This window comes from Sceloporus undulatus, chromosome 3 (genome assembly GCF_019175285.1).
Source record: "Sceloporus undulatus isolate JIND9_A2432 ecotype Alabama chromosome 3, SceUnd_v1.1, whole genome shotgun sequence".
Lineage (NCBI taxonomy): Eukaryota > Metazoa > Chordata > Lepidosauria > Squamata > Phrynosomatidae > Sceloporus > Sceloporus undulatus.
Window position 1 is genome coordinate 173,470,068 of NC_056524.1, and position 17,257 is coordinate 173,487,324.

A 17,257-nucleotide genomic window follows, 5' to 3' on the forward strand; every position below is an offset into this window, starting at 1 on the left:
CAGGATTAGCTGCATACCTTTATGGCAGAGCTAGGCTAATGCTCAAAAGAATGTACTCAATTTTCAGTGGAAATTCACATCACTGAAGATTTATCCCTCTTTCAAATGTTTGCATAACACAAAGATTAAATGAATAAATGTGTGAATAGTTCTTCTCAAGAACCCTACAAGGTCACAGCTAAAATGTATATGACCGAAAAGAGAGATAAGTTTTAGCACCTTCTAAATCAGTGCTACTCAAAATGGTGGTCCCTAGACCAGTGGCTGTGCACAAGAAATTGGCTGCCGTGCCCTGGTGGCCTTCAAGAAAAGAAAGGAACAATTGTAGCATATAGTCACAAATATGGTGCTGGTCACTAGTGGAAAAAAGTACAGTGGTACCCCGGGATACGAAAGCACCGCCTTACGAAATTTCCGGGTTACGAAAAAAATCAATAGGAAAAAACTGTTCCGGGTTACGAAGGTTATTTCGGGTTACGAAAAATTTTTTGGTGCTTTTCGGCGCTATTTCGCACGAAATCACGGCTTTTCCCCATTAGCGCCTATGGCTTTTTCGGCTTACGAAGGATTTCGGGTTACGAACGCAGCGGCGGAACGAATTATTTTCATAACCCGGGGTACCACTGTAACTACCAGTCCCACACATCAAGTAACATTGGAAGCACTATTCTACTCTCAATGGGCCTGAACAGACAGGCCAAAATAAAGCTGCTTCAGGTCACTTTGGAGGTATGCTGTTTAAATGACACACGCATCTTAAGAGACCAAAAGCTGCACCAAAGCTGTGCTCCAGTACTTAGGATAGGAGTGTGGCTTTGTCACAGCTTCTGGCCTCTTAGGACACATGCATCATGTAAACAGCATACCTCTAAAGTGACCCAAACCAGCTTTATTTTGGCCTGTCTGTTCAGGCCCAATGTTTAGTTTTATAAACAATGGGAACTCCAGGCATCTGGTATCATGGGACTCAAGTATGTCTTTAAATGTGTGCTTTGAAAATATCCCAGACACATAATAGATTTCTAAAAGAAAGAGGATGTGGAAGAGGCAGGAGCACCTACAGGTTGAGCCTCCCTTATATGTTGACTGGAAGTGTTTTGGATTTTGGAATATTTGCATATACATAATGACCCATCTTGGAGATGGGATCCAAATCTAAACATGAAATTCATTTATACCGTATTTCATTTACACCGTATACATGCAGACTGAAGATAATTTTATATATAACATTTTTCATAATTTTGTGGATGAAACAAAGTTCGTGTACACTGACTAATCAGAAAGGACAGGTGTAGACAATTTTGAATTTTGGAGTATTTTGGATTTTGGAATTCTGGATAGGGTATACTCAACCTGTATAATAACATTCCATGAAACAACTTCATCATGTGGGTTGTGTAGGTCTAGCTCATGTGACCAATATTCAATGAGCTGTGCACTTCTATTAGTTGGCATGGTAAGCATCAACATAGGGAACATGTAGTCTTCCAGATGTTGTTGGACTGCAACTCTCATCATCCTTCCCCATTTGCTATGCAGCTATGACTGATGAATACTGTAGTCCAATGACCTCTGGGGGGCTGCATGTTCCCAATCCCTGGGATATATGATTCAGGAGTGAGAGCTGACCACACTATCAAGGTAACTTGTACACTCAACCCAAAAATTCTATGAATCTGCCTCAATGAGGTCTCAATGCGCAAAATGCAGCAGTGAAATACAGCAACAATAACAACAACAAAAAAGAGTAACAGAAAAAAACGGAGAAAGGGAAACATAACTCTGTTGGGAGATATGAGGATAAACTATTTCTTAGTATTTGCTCTGTACAGATAATGGTCTATTGGCAACCCTTAGATTTTGTGGGATTGCATTCCAAGAGGAAGTAGAATAAAGTCAGGGCCATGCAAATTTGTCACAGCTAAATATACTTCTTAATAATTTTTCCTTAAATAGGATGAATTGGAGATAGCAACAGATGCTATCTAGCTGACTAGAAGAGGAACCTCTGCAGCCTGGATCCATCTTGTATCCAGAGGTTCTTCATCCCTACTCTAAAACACAATGTAAGGTGACTGATGAATATCCTGGGTTAACAGTGAAATCCTACGTGTTTTCTTGAAAAGCATATTTCAAAGGTTTTCCACTAAAGCACAGAAACTCAAAAAAGATTATCTGCAGTAAGCAAAATTGTATCAACACTCCACTGGTTTTAAAAATCTGAAATCTGCAAACAATTTATAGACATGCATAATACCTTATTATAATTTAAACAGACAAATGTGAAAGGCAAGCATAACACCACATTATAATTTAAACAGGCAAAATTGTTTCTTCACAGCTCACCCTTATAAACTCAATGAGATGTAAAATTCCATTAAAAGGAAGTTTAAATATATTATCTTTCCTACCTCGACATTCAGAAAATCAAATGTAATATTATAGCGAATAGAAAAGGGATATAATTATTTGTCTCTTCCTGATTTATACATGGAATATCCTTTGAAGAAAAGGGAATAATGAACTTTGAACAAACAGAACAATTCAAATTAAATTTAAAAAATAACAACACAGAAATACTAATTAGTAGCAACACACTACAAAAAGTAAATCCACTAAAATACCATACATTAGACCAATCTGCAGTCCAAAGCAAACCCAAAGTATTAGTTGATTACTACCTTATTCTCTCTGTACTCTGTCTTACATAGTTTGGTTAAAAAAAATCTTTTTGGAAGCAACACTGAACTTTTTTTTTATGTACTGGCAACAATAGACATAAATTTTTCCAGACTTATTAAAATGTAGCAGTTCTTTCTTCTCCTTTTTTAAAAAGAGAATAAATATAAAGTGTCTTGGTCTTATAAAAGAATATAAAATGATAATAAATGTATGTGAGTGGGATTTAAGCAGCAATGATGAATATAGTTAAACTTATCTCTTCAAACTGCAAAAGAGAGATAAGAGACAATGCTTAGATGAGAGTACAAGCCTTATCTTTTAGCAGCATTACATCAGTTGCTGGCTGACCTTCAAAGGACTGAGGGGAAAAAAATTCTCAACCATAAGGACAACTTTCATAGTAAATTAATGGAAACAGCCACTTTAGACTTGCATTGCTAGAAGGCTAGAATCTCTCAGGATGGCATGATGGAGATCACATTAGAAAGATTTCAGCAGAGTCCTGTATAATAATATTGCTACTAACCCATCATTATTTTCTGCCCTGAATCTAACAAATATACTTAAGGCAAACAATATGGTAAAATCTTCTGCTGACACCCAGTAACTAGTGGATTGCAGATGTTACCAAAGATGTTACTATACCTCAGATTTTCTTGTGATATTGAAGGGCACGTAAGGTGTTAATTTCCCTCATGAAGGGAAAGAAAATGGATCAGTTTTTATTCTCCATTTAAGAATCCTTCCTGCCAGTATGCTGGTGACTGATTTATATGAAATACACGGCTTACAGAAGAAATCTGCCAGTCTGAGCAGGGTTTCTTTACACTTTTCAAACTATGATTTGATTTGGATTTCCCATTTTAACAAACGCAAAGCAGGGGTATAACACTGAGGGACTGGGGGTAACTCTTTCCCCCAGCACCATTTCCCTCTGATTGGATCAATCAGAGAGAAATGGTGCAGAGAAAAAGAGTTACCCCCAGTCCCTCAGTGTTATACTTCCAAGCTGTTATTTATCCTAAACCCAGGATTCTCTTCACCAGAATCTGACATTTAGGAAACCCATTTGTTTCACTATTATTTGAATATTTTTGAATATTCTTTCTATCTATGTAGAGAGCAGCATGCAATGCATAGGAATGATGATGGGAGATATACATAAGCCCGTTTCCCATAGCTTGTTTTTATGGCTTGAGAAATCTTGTCCTAATCAAATCTTGGAAGTAGGCAGTTTCCAATAACAAGTTACTTTAAATTAATTATTTTTTCCAAAGAATATCTAAGACATAACTAAGAAGCTGTGTGGATGCAGCGGCAGAGGAGTGCTGTGACGCCACACACCATATGGAGAGGCGGGTAGCATCACGCCGCTCTGGGGGGCGCAGTCGGGGCATGTGTCATGTGGATGCTAAACCCCGACTCCATCCCCAAGCCAGCCTTTAAAGTTGGTCTGCATAGGGCCTTAGTTTCATTATGACTGCAATGTATACCCTCACACCTTTTATAGTGCATCTATTGGTGCTTTTAGTTATTTTTATAGTCATTGGGTGTGTGTAGCCTCACTATCTAATGTATTCTGCATAGATGTACTATCAGTCTGTGGTATTCAGATGTACATTTTTAAAAGTAAATTAGAGTCACTGTTTAATTCAGTTTTAAACAGCAAGCACGTGAAGAGTAGTTTTTAGAAAACTAACCATAGAATGACTACTACATTTTACAGCCAAGAATTGCAACTAGTAACCTCGGATTTCCAGCCATACATAAATCTCTGCAAGTTTTCCTGCAGGCAAACTGGGTGCAGACTGGGAAAACTCAGATTTATGGGGAAACAAATGAAAGCAAGTGACTTTAGTGTTTTTTGGCTACACATTTGATACAGTTTAAAGCCATTCAAATTAATACACCATGCTAATCCACTACAGCACTTAATGTTCCTTCTCCAAATTACCTCCTCATTATATAGTCATGAAAGGGCATCCATGAAAACTTGAAGAATAGACAGAAAGGGTTTAATTCTAGGACTTGTTATGAGTGACACAAAGAAAACAGGTCTTCTCAGACTAATAAAGTCACATCTATCACTAAGATACACATATAACTATTCATATACAGAATCCAAGAAACAGTGTATTTGTAACAGAATGTACCAATGTTTTTCTACAGACTTGTTTAAACAATTGTATAGCAAGTATTTTCTTCTGTCTGTGTTCACACTGGTAGAGGGTAAGATAAAGCTTGTTCTGCTAGTCTCTGGTGCGTTACAGACCGCCCTGAAGCAGGCGGTCTGCTGCCGCCGCCATTCGCTGTGGAGGGAAGCCCCAGCGGCCAGACCGTGAGGCTTCCCAGCGCAGCGAAAAAGGAGCGCTGAAATGGCGCTCCTTTTCAAAACGCGGAAGTGGCGCCGCGAGGGGCGAAGTGCGCCCTCGCGGCGTCACTTCTGTCACAACACATATGGACGCTATGCGTTCAAGACATCAAAATGGCGGCACCCATGTGGATGGGCGCCGCCATTTATGACGCGCTCCGCACATGTTGGGGCAGGGGCCGGTTAGGAAGGGGCAACTCTTCCTAACCCTACCACACCCCTTCCTAACCCTAGCACGCACAGAGCGCGTCGTAAGTGGCGGTTTGTAACCCGCCTCTATGTTCTTCTCTTCTACTATTAATCTGAGTAGACTAGGACACAGCTCTTTCCTTTGTAACCTACCTTAGTCTTGCAGGTTGAGATAAACAATAGTTGTAGGTCTGAAAACCTAAGCATCCTTACTCAGAATCTACTTTGACTGTGGGTGTATCTATACTGTAGAAATAATGCACTGTGCACTACTTTAGTTGCCATGACTCCATCCTACAGAATCCTGGGATTTGTAGTTTTGTGAGGCATCAGAATTCGTTGGTAGAGAAGACTAAATACTTTGTAAAACCACAAGTTCTAGGATTCCACAGGATGGAGCTACAACACTTGACGTGGTGGTTAAACTGCATTATTTCTGCAGTGTAGAAGCACCCTAGGATCAGTGAGACTTACTTTCAAGTAAATATGGTTAGGTCTGGGATGTAAAAGAAATAACAAAGGATTTTTACTCCTGTCGATTTTGTCAGTGTCATGCTTCCTATATTATTTTTCTATAACTCCATTTCCAAAAAAATATAAATCCACCACCAAGCCAGATGCAATTTCTCCCAATTCATTTCTGAGAAGGTAAAAAGGGAAATTTCATCTTATTTCATTTAACCTTGTACTTCATTGTTGAGGAAATTCAAACAGCTCTGATAATAATTTGAATTGAGGAGCAGCCAATGCCATGAAAGTGGTGCAGTGTCCTCCAAGCTATTTTGCCATAGCATCCTTTAACAGAAGGCTAGAAATATTGACACATTCTAAAATGTTATTTTATTATCTCTTTGGCGGGATGGGGATAATAGAAACACAGGACAGACTAAGAAAACAGACTGCAGGGGAGCCGTAAATTACTTATAAATAAAATATGGTGACAGACTTCATTTTCTATGCAGTATGGGAACAGCTCCCTGCTTGTAAAATGCAAATGAGTTTTATTTAAGCCCTGGCCAACTGATGAGCACTGCGGTATTAACAAAAAGAATAACTTCAGCCCATTTTCTTTGCCTTATTGAACTAATGCCTCATAATCCTACCCTTGGGATTACATAAAATATTCACTTTCAAATATTCACAGACCAATATAATTTTTAGAAAAATCATCGCAAGGGGGCAACAATGAAAGGCTAATATTCTGTAACAGAAGGGAATGGAGGTGGCAGACTGAAGGCTTTAGATAGCATCAAATATCTTAATTTTGACACTTAATTTTCCTTGGTTGTAATTAGCTTTCAAAAACTCATACAGTTGTGTTGAGTAGTGCCAACAAGCAACATAACATAACTGATTAAATCTGAATTTAAATATAACCACAACAAGCCCCATTTTCCACACCATTTACAGAAGTATTTCAAGTTGCCATTTCCCTGCTTATGATTTACATAGATCCAGTCAAAAGAACAGATTCTATTCAATAAGTTAAAATAAATTTTGAACAGTACAAGTCCATATATATATGTCTAGTCAAAGGTAGGCCCCACTAAGGGTGCATCTACACTGTAGAAATAATGCAGTTTGACACTTTAACTGCCATGGCTCCATCCTAGAGAATCCTGGGATTTCTAGTTATGAGGCACTAGCATTCTTTGGCAGAGAAACCTGAAGATCATGCATAACTACAAATTCCAGGATTCCATAGAATGGAACTACAGCACTTAAAGTGGTGCCAAACAGCATTATTTCTACATTGTAAGATGCACTCTGAGTCAACAGTTCTTCTTCCCAGATAAGTGTATACAGAGTGGCAGCCTTTCCAAATTAAACCATATTTGTTTTTAAGTAAACCTGTGCTCAGTAAAAGCTAGGATATAAAAATAATTAAAAAGAATTACAGCTGACCCTCCACATTCGTGAGGGTTAGGGACACAAGACCTCAACCAAAGTGAGAAAACTGTGAATATCTTTAAGTTCCCCAAACCTTAACTCAGTGTAAATTCCTATCTTTCTTTATGGGCTAAGGAGCCCAAGCAAAGCATCACTTCTGCCCTTCTGGTTATGCTGGGCCTTGTAGTCCCAAATATGGCCAGAGGAGGAAAGTGTTGTGGCTGAGTGACAAGTGATGGATGAGGCTCCAGGAGTAGAAAGGGAAAGCAGGGATACTTGGTATGCATTTATGACTTACTAAACTTTTTTTAAAGTTTTCTTTACATTCTTTAGTCTATGCGTGTCACCTGCAATTTTCCACAGCAGGCTGCAAAACTGCAAAAAAATATATATCCCATTTAATTATTGATGGCAAAGTCATGAATAATCAAATTCATGAAAGTTAAACCCATGAAAGTTGAAGTCTGACTGTAATGTGAAATTGTTACTACATGTTAGTAGTTCATTAGCATTCCATTACTTAGTAATGTATTAATATTCAAGTGATTTTATTCTTAATGGTTAATTTCTTTACAAGGAATGACTAATTATTTCTTTACAGGTCACAACTGTGGTTAAGGAAGTTTAAAGACACCATCGTGATTGTGCCAGAAGCACTGCAGAAATCACTGCAGACCCACAGCAGCAACAGAAAAGACAGTTAGGAAAGGCAGGTTGGTAATGCAACAGTTTGCACATCCTGATGAGAATTCAGCAGTATCAAGAAATCACACCAGGGTGCCAAATTAAACTTGTGCTAAAAGAATGGTAATACTGTTATTTGGTACTCTGAAGGAAGATTTCACTCCAGAAGACATTTTCCCTTTGCCTCCAATACTGTGCATACCGGCAGCCTCAAAGCTTGCCATTTTGCACAACCGTTTTTTCTTTTGTTGACTTTTTTAGTTTTGCTCCAGAGTAAAGTGATGGGCAAGAAAGGAGGGAGGGAACCAGAGAGTGAAGAGGAACACCTGGCCAGGGCTGCAGGGACTTGTTTGGCCAAGGCATCTTCTTGCCCTTTTCTTCTGGAATTCCTGGAGGAACTAAAGAGGAAACGGCCAAGGCAGGGAGGGCTGGGAAGGCCCAAGCAAAACATGGAGAGAGCAGGGAGGTAGCCTTAATCCTACTGACAAAAGTTGTTCCTTATTCTTATTTTAATTCATTTTATTGTTGAATTAATCTATTTCAGTGAAGGTAAATCTTTTACAGACAGAGTGCCCAAACTGCAACCCAAAGCCCACTTATTTATCACGAAGTATCACATTTCTCTGGTTTTCTAGTAACAAACTCTGGCGATCTCTGTGCTGGGGTGACAGAGTGTGTGCCCACAGAGAGGGCTCTGAGTGCCACTTCTGGCATGTGTGCCATAGGTTCGCCACCACTGATCTATTTTAATTTCAGTGGGCAGACCCCAAGTATGCATTGTTTTACTGCATTGTTTTTTTAATGTAATACTAATGTATTATTATAAATGCATTATTTTTAACTTTACTGTTTTAAAGTTTTTTGTTTCTTTTATGCTGGTCTTCGATTGTGATAAAGTAATAAAGTAAAGGCAGAGGAATGCTGTTGCTGTTTGGGCTGGCAGTAGGGATGTAGTTCTCTGTCTCCTCCTCCTCCTCTTCCTCCTCCTCCTCCTCGCTTTGACTCCCTACTTTTCAGTATGAGGTTGAGCCCAACAGGCCTTGAGAAGGCAAAAGGAGGATAGTTGGCCTCTGTAGCTCTCCTGTGAGAAAATCACAAGATACCCCCCCCCCCCCCCCCCAAGGCCTACTGATAACAGGTTAAGACTTGCTGGAGTAGAGTATTATCAAGTTTTATAAAAAGTATAAAAACCATGAAGAATACCAAGATATTATTATTTTGGCAATGATCTTTGGCAAGTGATGGCAGCTGTACAAAAGGTAACTATTTGAGCTATAAACCTGGGATTCTGATCTAACTGTGCTATTAATTCAAGTGATCAGAGTGCTTCAGATACATTATTTCAGTAATCATCAATTCAAGTATTGCAGAATGAAGGTGAGAGACAAGAAATCATGGATGAGATGGGACATAGGGGGGTATCCGGAGTCACTGCTTATACTCATGGTTTTGCCATTAGCTACATCATCTCTCCCTAGCACAGAATACATCTTCTGGATTCCTGTCGTTCTCTGTGTGCCATGCATCCAAGATGATTAGCATTCAGGTGGCATAGGAACACAGACTTTTTCATTTTAAAACAAACAAGCTTCATTTATATACTGTTTCATACCGCCTAAGCAGTGTCTAAGCAGTTTACAACTGTAAGCTTTAATTATGCATTTAATGGCCTGACCTACCACCAGTCCCACTGATGGTGTATTAAAGTCAATTATATGAAGGAAATAGTATGCAACAAAAACATGCACTTACTAGAGAGGACTGTTGTGAGGAAGATGTAGTCAGAAAAGGAGATCAGACCACATTCTCCAAGTGCATAAAAGATACTGTCTTCATCAGCAAACTTCTCACGTTCCTGGGAGATTCTCTATTTTAAGAAATCAACAGTACCACGACCCCAAGAAAAGAAAAATAAAGTCAGTAAATATAGTATATCAGCTTTTCACTTTAAATGTTACCTCTAACGATTCATGTTCCCAGATATATCCCTGTTGTTATCATTCGAGACATCTTTCTGGTCTTTAAACTTGTCAGATGTTTCTTGAAGATTAAAAGCTAAGAATCAAAAACTTATTCTATAATGTGCAACACACTGCAATTCTATACATATAAATCTGAGAGAAAACACAGTGGAGCTTTCTACTGAGTAAATATGCATAGGACTGTATTGTTAATACCTTCAAACTATAAATGTCAAGTCAAGACAGGGCTTGCTGTTTCTTATCAATTTAACAGCTTGAATGACAACGTATTCCAAAGATTCTCTGTTGCCATTTTTATATACTGTCAGGAAGGCATTTTACTGACAGTTCTGTGAATCTACATTTCTTTAAAAATAATGTATTAGTAACTAGGAATGAGCACCTCTGTTTTGAATAAACTAAACAGCGACCATTTCCCCATTGTTCAATGACAGAATTACACCTGTTGAAATGAAGGCCAGGTACAGAAACAATGGTACCTAATTCTTAAATACTCTTAAGATATTGGAAGTAAGTCAAGGACTTAGTTTTCACCCAAGTTTAATCATTATTTTGTGTTGATAGTAGATGGTTGATGCTATCCTCTAAAACAAGAAATTCTAACTATAGCTTGAAGTGTGTTTGCAGATCATGGTTTCAAAGGTTACTCTTAATCAGGTTTCACACACATAAAACAAAACTTTTTTCAACACTAGGAATGGAAAAATTGAAGAAAAGACATTTGCTCCAACAGGAGGAAAGAATGTGATAGAAGCATAAGTCTATGACCATGTCAAGACCATGGTTAAGAAGCAGAATTCTTGTGATGAGCACATGGCTTTCCTAAATTTCACTATGAAACTGAAAGACATTAAAAATCTCTTCTGAAGTTTTAAAGGCCAGAAAGGATGCACTAAGTGGGTTAGAGATTGGGTTCTAAGTTTTCAAAGTAGCAAACTATTTCAATAGAATTAGAAAACATATCACACACATACACGCACACACACACCTCACAGAGAGAAGGGAAAGAAAAATATTAAAGTGGAGCTGTGGTTAATGTGTTTGAAACATGCAGGCAGAGATGCACAAAAATAGCAAGCTGAAATTTAGGAACAGTTTAGGAAACAAAGGACACCACCAACAGCACACCAGGGTCCAGTTATACAACTGTCCCCTATCTGTTACCTCTGTCTAGCGAGGATCCCATCATATACAAGATAAAGGAAAGACAATTTGTTAAGCAATGACACTTAAAGCACATCAAAATTATCACACTATCTGCTGATATGTTACATCTGATGAACAAAGAAAATCTGGAGCAATTAACTATCCTGATACTTCATGTTCTTAATTAAGAAATATGGACATGAATTTCAGCAAAAGCTGATTGTCTCATACATTCAGATGCCTATCAAGGCAATTGTATTATTTCTGTGTCAAAGAATTCACTGGACTTAAACTGAATACACTTTTAAAAATTAGATTAAAGCCAGGCATTATCGGGTATTTTAAGCATTAAATAAAAAACCAGGAATTATCTAGTTCCCAAAGTGACAATGGGAAAGAGTAATCACACTGATCATAATTACAAGTTCTTATCAAACCCACAATCTATCAAAGGGACACACAATTCTTTTGAGAAAACAAGATTGTCAAAATGTCAAGTGAGAAATTGCAACAAGTATTTGAACCAGTTATCAGTGTAAACACTTTTAGAGAAGCTCAGAAGTCATCCTAATGAAAAATGGGATTAAGTGCTTTTTCAGTAAACATGTGTTTGCTCACTTCTCAGCCCATTCTGGGATTCTGCATCCACGGCTTGAAAATTTTTTTGTTCTGTGTTTTAATTCCAAACAGGAAACTTTGATTTTATATAAGGGCACAATTTTGCTAAGCCATTATGGATAATGGGACTTGAACATCAATGGATTTGGGTATCTACAGTGTGTGTGTGCGTGTCCAGGAACCAAAATTCACTTGATACCAAGGGCCCACTGTATGTTCGTGTCACACATCTCAAAATGAGTTTCTTTCAGCTACATCTCTGTGAACCTGCATCCCAACCTATTTAAGCATATAAAAGCATGTAAACATGCCAAAGGAATTAATGAGCTATATTTTTGAAATGAAACGAAGGGAAACCCATCAATAATCATCCAGTTGCCCCCAGCCCCTTGTTTTTCCAAGTAATGTAATTCTTAGGAAATCATTAGACCAGGAACAGAACAGTGTTCGCTCAAAATGATCAGAAATTTATTATGTCATACTTTTACTGGAATTTGTTCTGTATTTTTTCCTTGGACTGATGCAACAGCGATTGATATATTATGATTGGAATTACTGTACTTAAACATGGTGAGAATATAAAATACATATTGGAGTTTTGGTTCCTGAACACCACATTCTGAGAGATCTTCTCTATTCTTATTCCTTTCTGCAGCTCTGTAGAGTATTAATTCTACAGGCATAAAATCAATTGCTCAAGCACTCTCTATTAAATACTATTCTCTCTTGTGTATAAAACTGAGCTCTGTAAATTTCAACACCATCTTCCTCTGATTATCCTTCCTGCTTGTTTTTTTTAAATGCTGCTGCACAATGCATTATTAACTCTTGAAATCTAAGGCAAGTTATTAAGAAGCAAAATCAGCATGCAAATGGTGATAGAAAGAAAAGCAGTACAGTAAACTGTATCATGTTAGTATTGAATACACTAGGTTGCTTCTCATAATACATGAAAGTTAGTACAAATCATTACAGTTAATAGTATGTTGGCTTCAGTACAACCCTCCAGACTGGCAGGTCTTTTTGCATCTGGATGATATTTTCCAGTTCCAGTGCTAATCTAAGTTTGTTTGTCAAATTATACAAAACTCCCTGTTCCAAAAAGAAAAGGAAAAAAAAGAAAAAAGAAAAAGAAAGAGAGAGAGAGAGAGAGAGAGAGAGAATTTCTTTTTACCAAAACTACAAAATAAATTAAAAATGAACAAATAAAGGACTTTCCAAATCAATCATCAGGGTATTGTTCAGAGTGTTGTCTGAAGTTCAACTTACAGCTAAGTATGCAAAAGTGATCAATCTGTTAGGAAAGAGCTTATTTAAAATAATATTCCTAGAGTAATACAATCTTGTTAGACTCAAGCATACAAGACAAGCATACAAACATACACATGTACTGTATAGTTGAATACTCTTTCATTATAAATATGGACACAAGCAAGAATATGCATATACAGCAGAAGAGGTTAACAAATCATTTTCTGCAAAATGGATTTAAATCGCCAGCTCAGAGAACAATCAAAGCAATGCTTCTTGCAGATGCTGCTGTTCATGGACCATGCACGAAAAGTGAATAGCTACTTTCAGATATAACAAAAACAGTCCATCTGTCAAAATGATAGCAAATATGCTTGCAAATAAATACCCATTTTGTCCAACACATTAAATAGAATCACTGAAGGCAATGTTTCAAAGTGTTCACTTTCCAAAGTAAGATGGTAATGTAGCCCCAGTCATGTTGTAACCTAAGGGGAGAATTCCACATACAACCCTTGAACTCATTTCGGAAAGCCAGGACCAGCGGGGGGGGGGGGGGGGGGGTGTATTAGGATAAGCTCCTTTTTGAGAAGCGAGGCAAAGAAACAATTTTTTTCAACCCATTCCCAAGTACTTGAGGTACAGCAATCCTGAGCCAGCATCTTGTGACGATAGAGAAAAAGAGAGCAAATGCTTCTCAAAAACTGGGCTCTAGGTATACTACAGAAATGGAGCTCTTGACAGAAGGCTTACTGGTCAGGTCATTCAAGTCAAGACTGTAGCCCCTACAGTGACAAAAATAAGATGTTTTCAAACACCCCCGAATATTTTCAATGTTGTGTCTCACTTTTAACTGCAATACTGTAATATGAGAAACTGTCTTGTATAGTCAGACCAGTTTCAGGGAGGGAAATGGATTAAAATGCCTCCCCGCAGCCAGCACTGCCATTGCCTAAGAAATTCTGGGATTTGTTGTTGTTCAAAAAAGGTAACGTTTCTATGTCCAGAATGATCCATCTGGTTCATTTAATATTGGCCCATCAATATTGCTTACAATATTGTATCTTATCTCCAGACTGTGATGGGCAAAGTGTGGTCCTTCAAAGCTGTTTTTCTAGTCCTGAACACCAGTGTATGTGTGGGTGTGGAAAATGAGCTGCCTCTCTTGGAAGCCTCCAGAAGCAGATGCTTCACTCTTAAACAGGTTGCAGGACATCCACTGCACTACTTATCTGAAAATAAAGCATTTTGAAATGCTGTAATGGATTTCCGGACACTTCAGGTTAATTGTGATCTTTGTTTTGGGGCATTTTGGAAGTCCACGTGGTCACCACAAATTCATCAAGGAAATAATTGACCCCTGGATCTATCAAATTTGTTGAGCCCTATATAGACTCTGTAGAATGGCAATGGTTCACCAGGGTTTAAACATATGCATATTTACATCCCAAACAGATCTTTGCAGAAATACAAAATTATTTTATTCATCTGGCTGTTACAAGGCAAGATGTATGTAGACTTGAATAAAGAAATATAATTTATAGATATAGCTGGATAGTTGTCCTCTGTATGAAGGAAGAAAATGTTTGAGGGTTTCAAAACTGGTATTAGTTCAAAGTAGGATTGCCACCTTTTGACCTCACAAATTATGAACAGTCACACTTTTCCTGACACAAATAAAGTAAAACTACAGTCAGCCCTTCTTATACACGGATTTTTTTATACATGGATTCAAGCATCCACAGTTTGAAAATATTACTGGTCAAGGATAAAAATTTTATTGGAGACGTTTTGAAAGTTCAATTACAATTAAAACCAGAATTTTATCTATTAGAGATATTTGGTGATGAAATTAGTATTAAACAAGAAAAAGTTGTATTTTACATGGTGTATGCTCCGCTCAAAAATGGAAATGCAAGGATATGCCGCCAAAATAAGATTGGATGATAAAATTATATGATGGAGTGGAAATGGATAAATTAATGCAGGCATTAAGAGATAAAATTAAGGACCAATTCTCGGAAGAATGGGGTGACGTAATCAAATTTCTAGAAGTAAATTTGGGTAAAATAGTGACTACTCATTTATATTAAACTGAAAGGCAATTGGACCCACTAGTAAATACCGAGATAAGAAAGTAAAAAAAAAACCCCACAAATTAGACAAATATTGGTAGGATGGAAGTCAGTTTGTATGAATGAGTTTGAAAGAAGATGTGAAGAATGAGAAGATATTGAAGTGAGAACAAATAAGGAATATTCATACCAGAAGAGTAGATCAGGCAAATAGGAAGGAAGAACAGAAAGAAAGCAGAAAGGGATATAGTAAGTTTAGAGGGTTTGAGAAGGTAGGAGAAAGCTTGTGTAGGGTTGCATAAGGTAAGATAAGAATGGACTAAACAAATGGTCAAGACATAAATTTAGAGGTGTGGAAGATTAAAGAAAAATAAAGAAAGAGAATAAGGTGAAAGCAGTGAGTGTTAAGAAGAAAACTTGGAAAGGTTTAAGTAGGTGGTATCAGTTAGGTAAGTAAAGTAAGGATAGTTAAATTGTGGAATCCTATGAGGAAACTAAGGATGTGGTTTTATTTACAATATTTCCTTACTCTTCTGTTTTGATATGTATAAAAGAGAAAATGTGATAATCAGTGGAAATGTAATATATGTAATAAGTATATGTATATGCTTAAGCTTGTTTATGATTGTTTTTGTTTAATTTGCTTTTAATAATAAAATTTATTTTATAAAAGTATAAATTCCAAATACCAAACCTTGATTTTCCATTTTTTATAAGGGACACCATTTTGCTATGTCATTATATTTAATGGGACTTGAGCAACCACGGATTTTGTTATCCATGGGGATCTTGGAACCAAACCACAGCATATAACAAGGGTCCACTGTAGTAAGATTCCAAAGGTCTTACAGCAAAAATAGTGATAAGTCATATGGTTTCAATTTTGCATTAACAACTGAATATTGACTAAAAGAAAACAGATCATCAACATCTAATAGTGATAACAGCCCTGTATTTTCCAGCACAGATATTTCTATTTTCATTATGGGTAGAAAAAATATAATACAAAACAAAAATGAATGATCACAGCATTGCCCCTTTAACACTATGCCCTTTTACATTTGCATCTTGTTCTTTTTAACCTTGTTTATTATTTAATGAAAGGTTTGAACAATGTTAGTCTGGGCATACAATTCTGTGTCCAGAGAGAAAACCAGAACAAATTCCTTTTTGATTGGTGGGATATAGTCCTCTGTAAATGGAACAACCCCTTCAATTCAGAAGGAAACAGATTCCTGCAATCCAAGGAAGATTGGTGGTCTCTATATCTTTCACAATAGCATGGGAATGGTGTTGGGAGAATCAAAGAGAAAACCATTCTTCTACCCACTTCCACCATTGTCAGCAGAACTGTTAAGTTTGGATCCAATCCAATCTGTTTTTGACTCATTATGGAAAGAGTTTTTCAAATATGAGTACATTAAAAATTACAAATAGGTGGCAATCCCAGTTCATTATGATAGCATACATTTTTAAGAGCTCAGTGAAACCTACTTCAGTATTATTTTATATATGAAACAGCCAACTTGACAAACAGCATCTGTGTACCTCAGTCAGAAAACTGTGTTTCAGGAAATTCACGGAAAATTGACTGTTTGTATTGTACCATGAGAATAGGAGGTGAATGTTCAGTGAACTTGCCCATGCCATTAATGCTAATGTTACAGTAGTTTGCCCCCTCAACAAGGGTGTGATAATCTTAAGCAATCATTACATAGCTTCCTTCCCCAAATCTAAATATGTAAAACAGATCATGAGTAGAAAAGGTTGTAATGTGGTTAAAAAATTTCCCCTCCAGCCTCAAATTATTTAGATTTAGAATTATGTTTACTTTTTGATATTCTTGATATTCTGTGCATTACTTCAGATTACGGAACCTGTATACCTATTGGGGTGGAGCATGAATGCTTAAGATTGTGTGTATTGAGTGCTGTAATGCCATTCTCTTTCAGTCCCCGTTGACCACTTCAATTTTGTTAACTGCCCAATGTTCACAGATTTCAGTTACCTCATTTTACTTGGCATCTAAGCCTGGAATTCTAAATTATTATTTATTCTAAATCTGAAGTTGGGAGTACAGTTGGCCCTTCTTATGCACAGATTTTTATACACGGATTCAAGTATCCACGGTTTGAAAATGTTCCAAAAAAAGTATAAATTTCAAATACCAACCTTTGATTTTCCATTTGTATAAGGGACACCATTTTGCTATATCATTATATTTAATGGGACTTGAGCATCCACGGATTGTGTTATCCATGGGGGATCTTGGAACCAAGCCCCAGTGTATAACAAAAGTCCACTGTAAATAGATTTCTGCTGATTCAGCTCAATGAATTGCTTCTAAGGAAATATGCCTAATGCGT

The 17,257-nt window shown here is 37.2% G+C and overlaps 1 protein-coding gene across 4 annotated transcripts in view; it reads right to left on the reverse strand.

Moving 5' to 3' along the window:
- Nucleotides 1-17,257, reverse strand: part of MICU1 (mitochondrial calcium uptake 1) — a 170,597-nt gene that overhangs the window by 80,627 nt on the left and 72,713 nt on the right. For 3 of the 4 annotated variants that reach the window (XM_042457029.1, XM_042457028.1, XM_042457027.1), the window contains 2 exons: nucleotides 10,966-10,971; nucleotides 9,572-9,686 (listed from right to left, as the gene is read on the reverse strand). In XM_042457029.1, the coding sequence (XP_042312963.1) occupies nucleotides 9,572-9,686; nucleotides 10,966-10,971 (121 nt within the window). The remainder of the gene's footprint in view (nucleotides 1-9,571; nucleotides 9,687-10,965; nucleotides 10,972-17,257) is intronic. The other variant, XM_042457030.1, reaches the window with a different exon arrangement.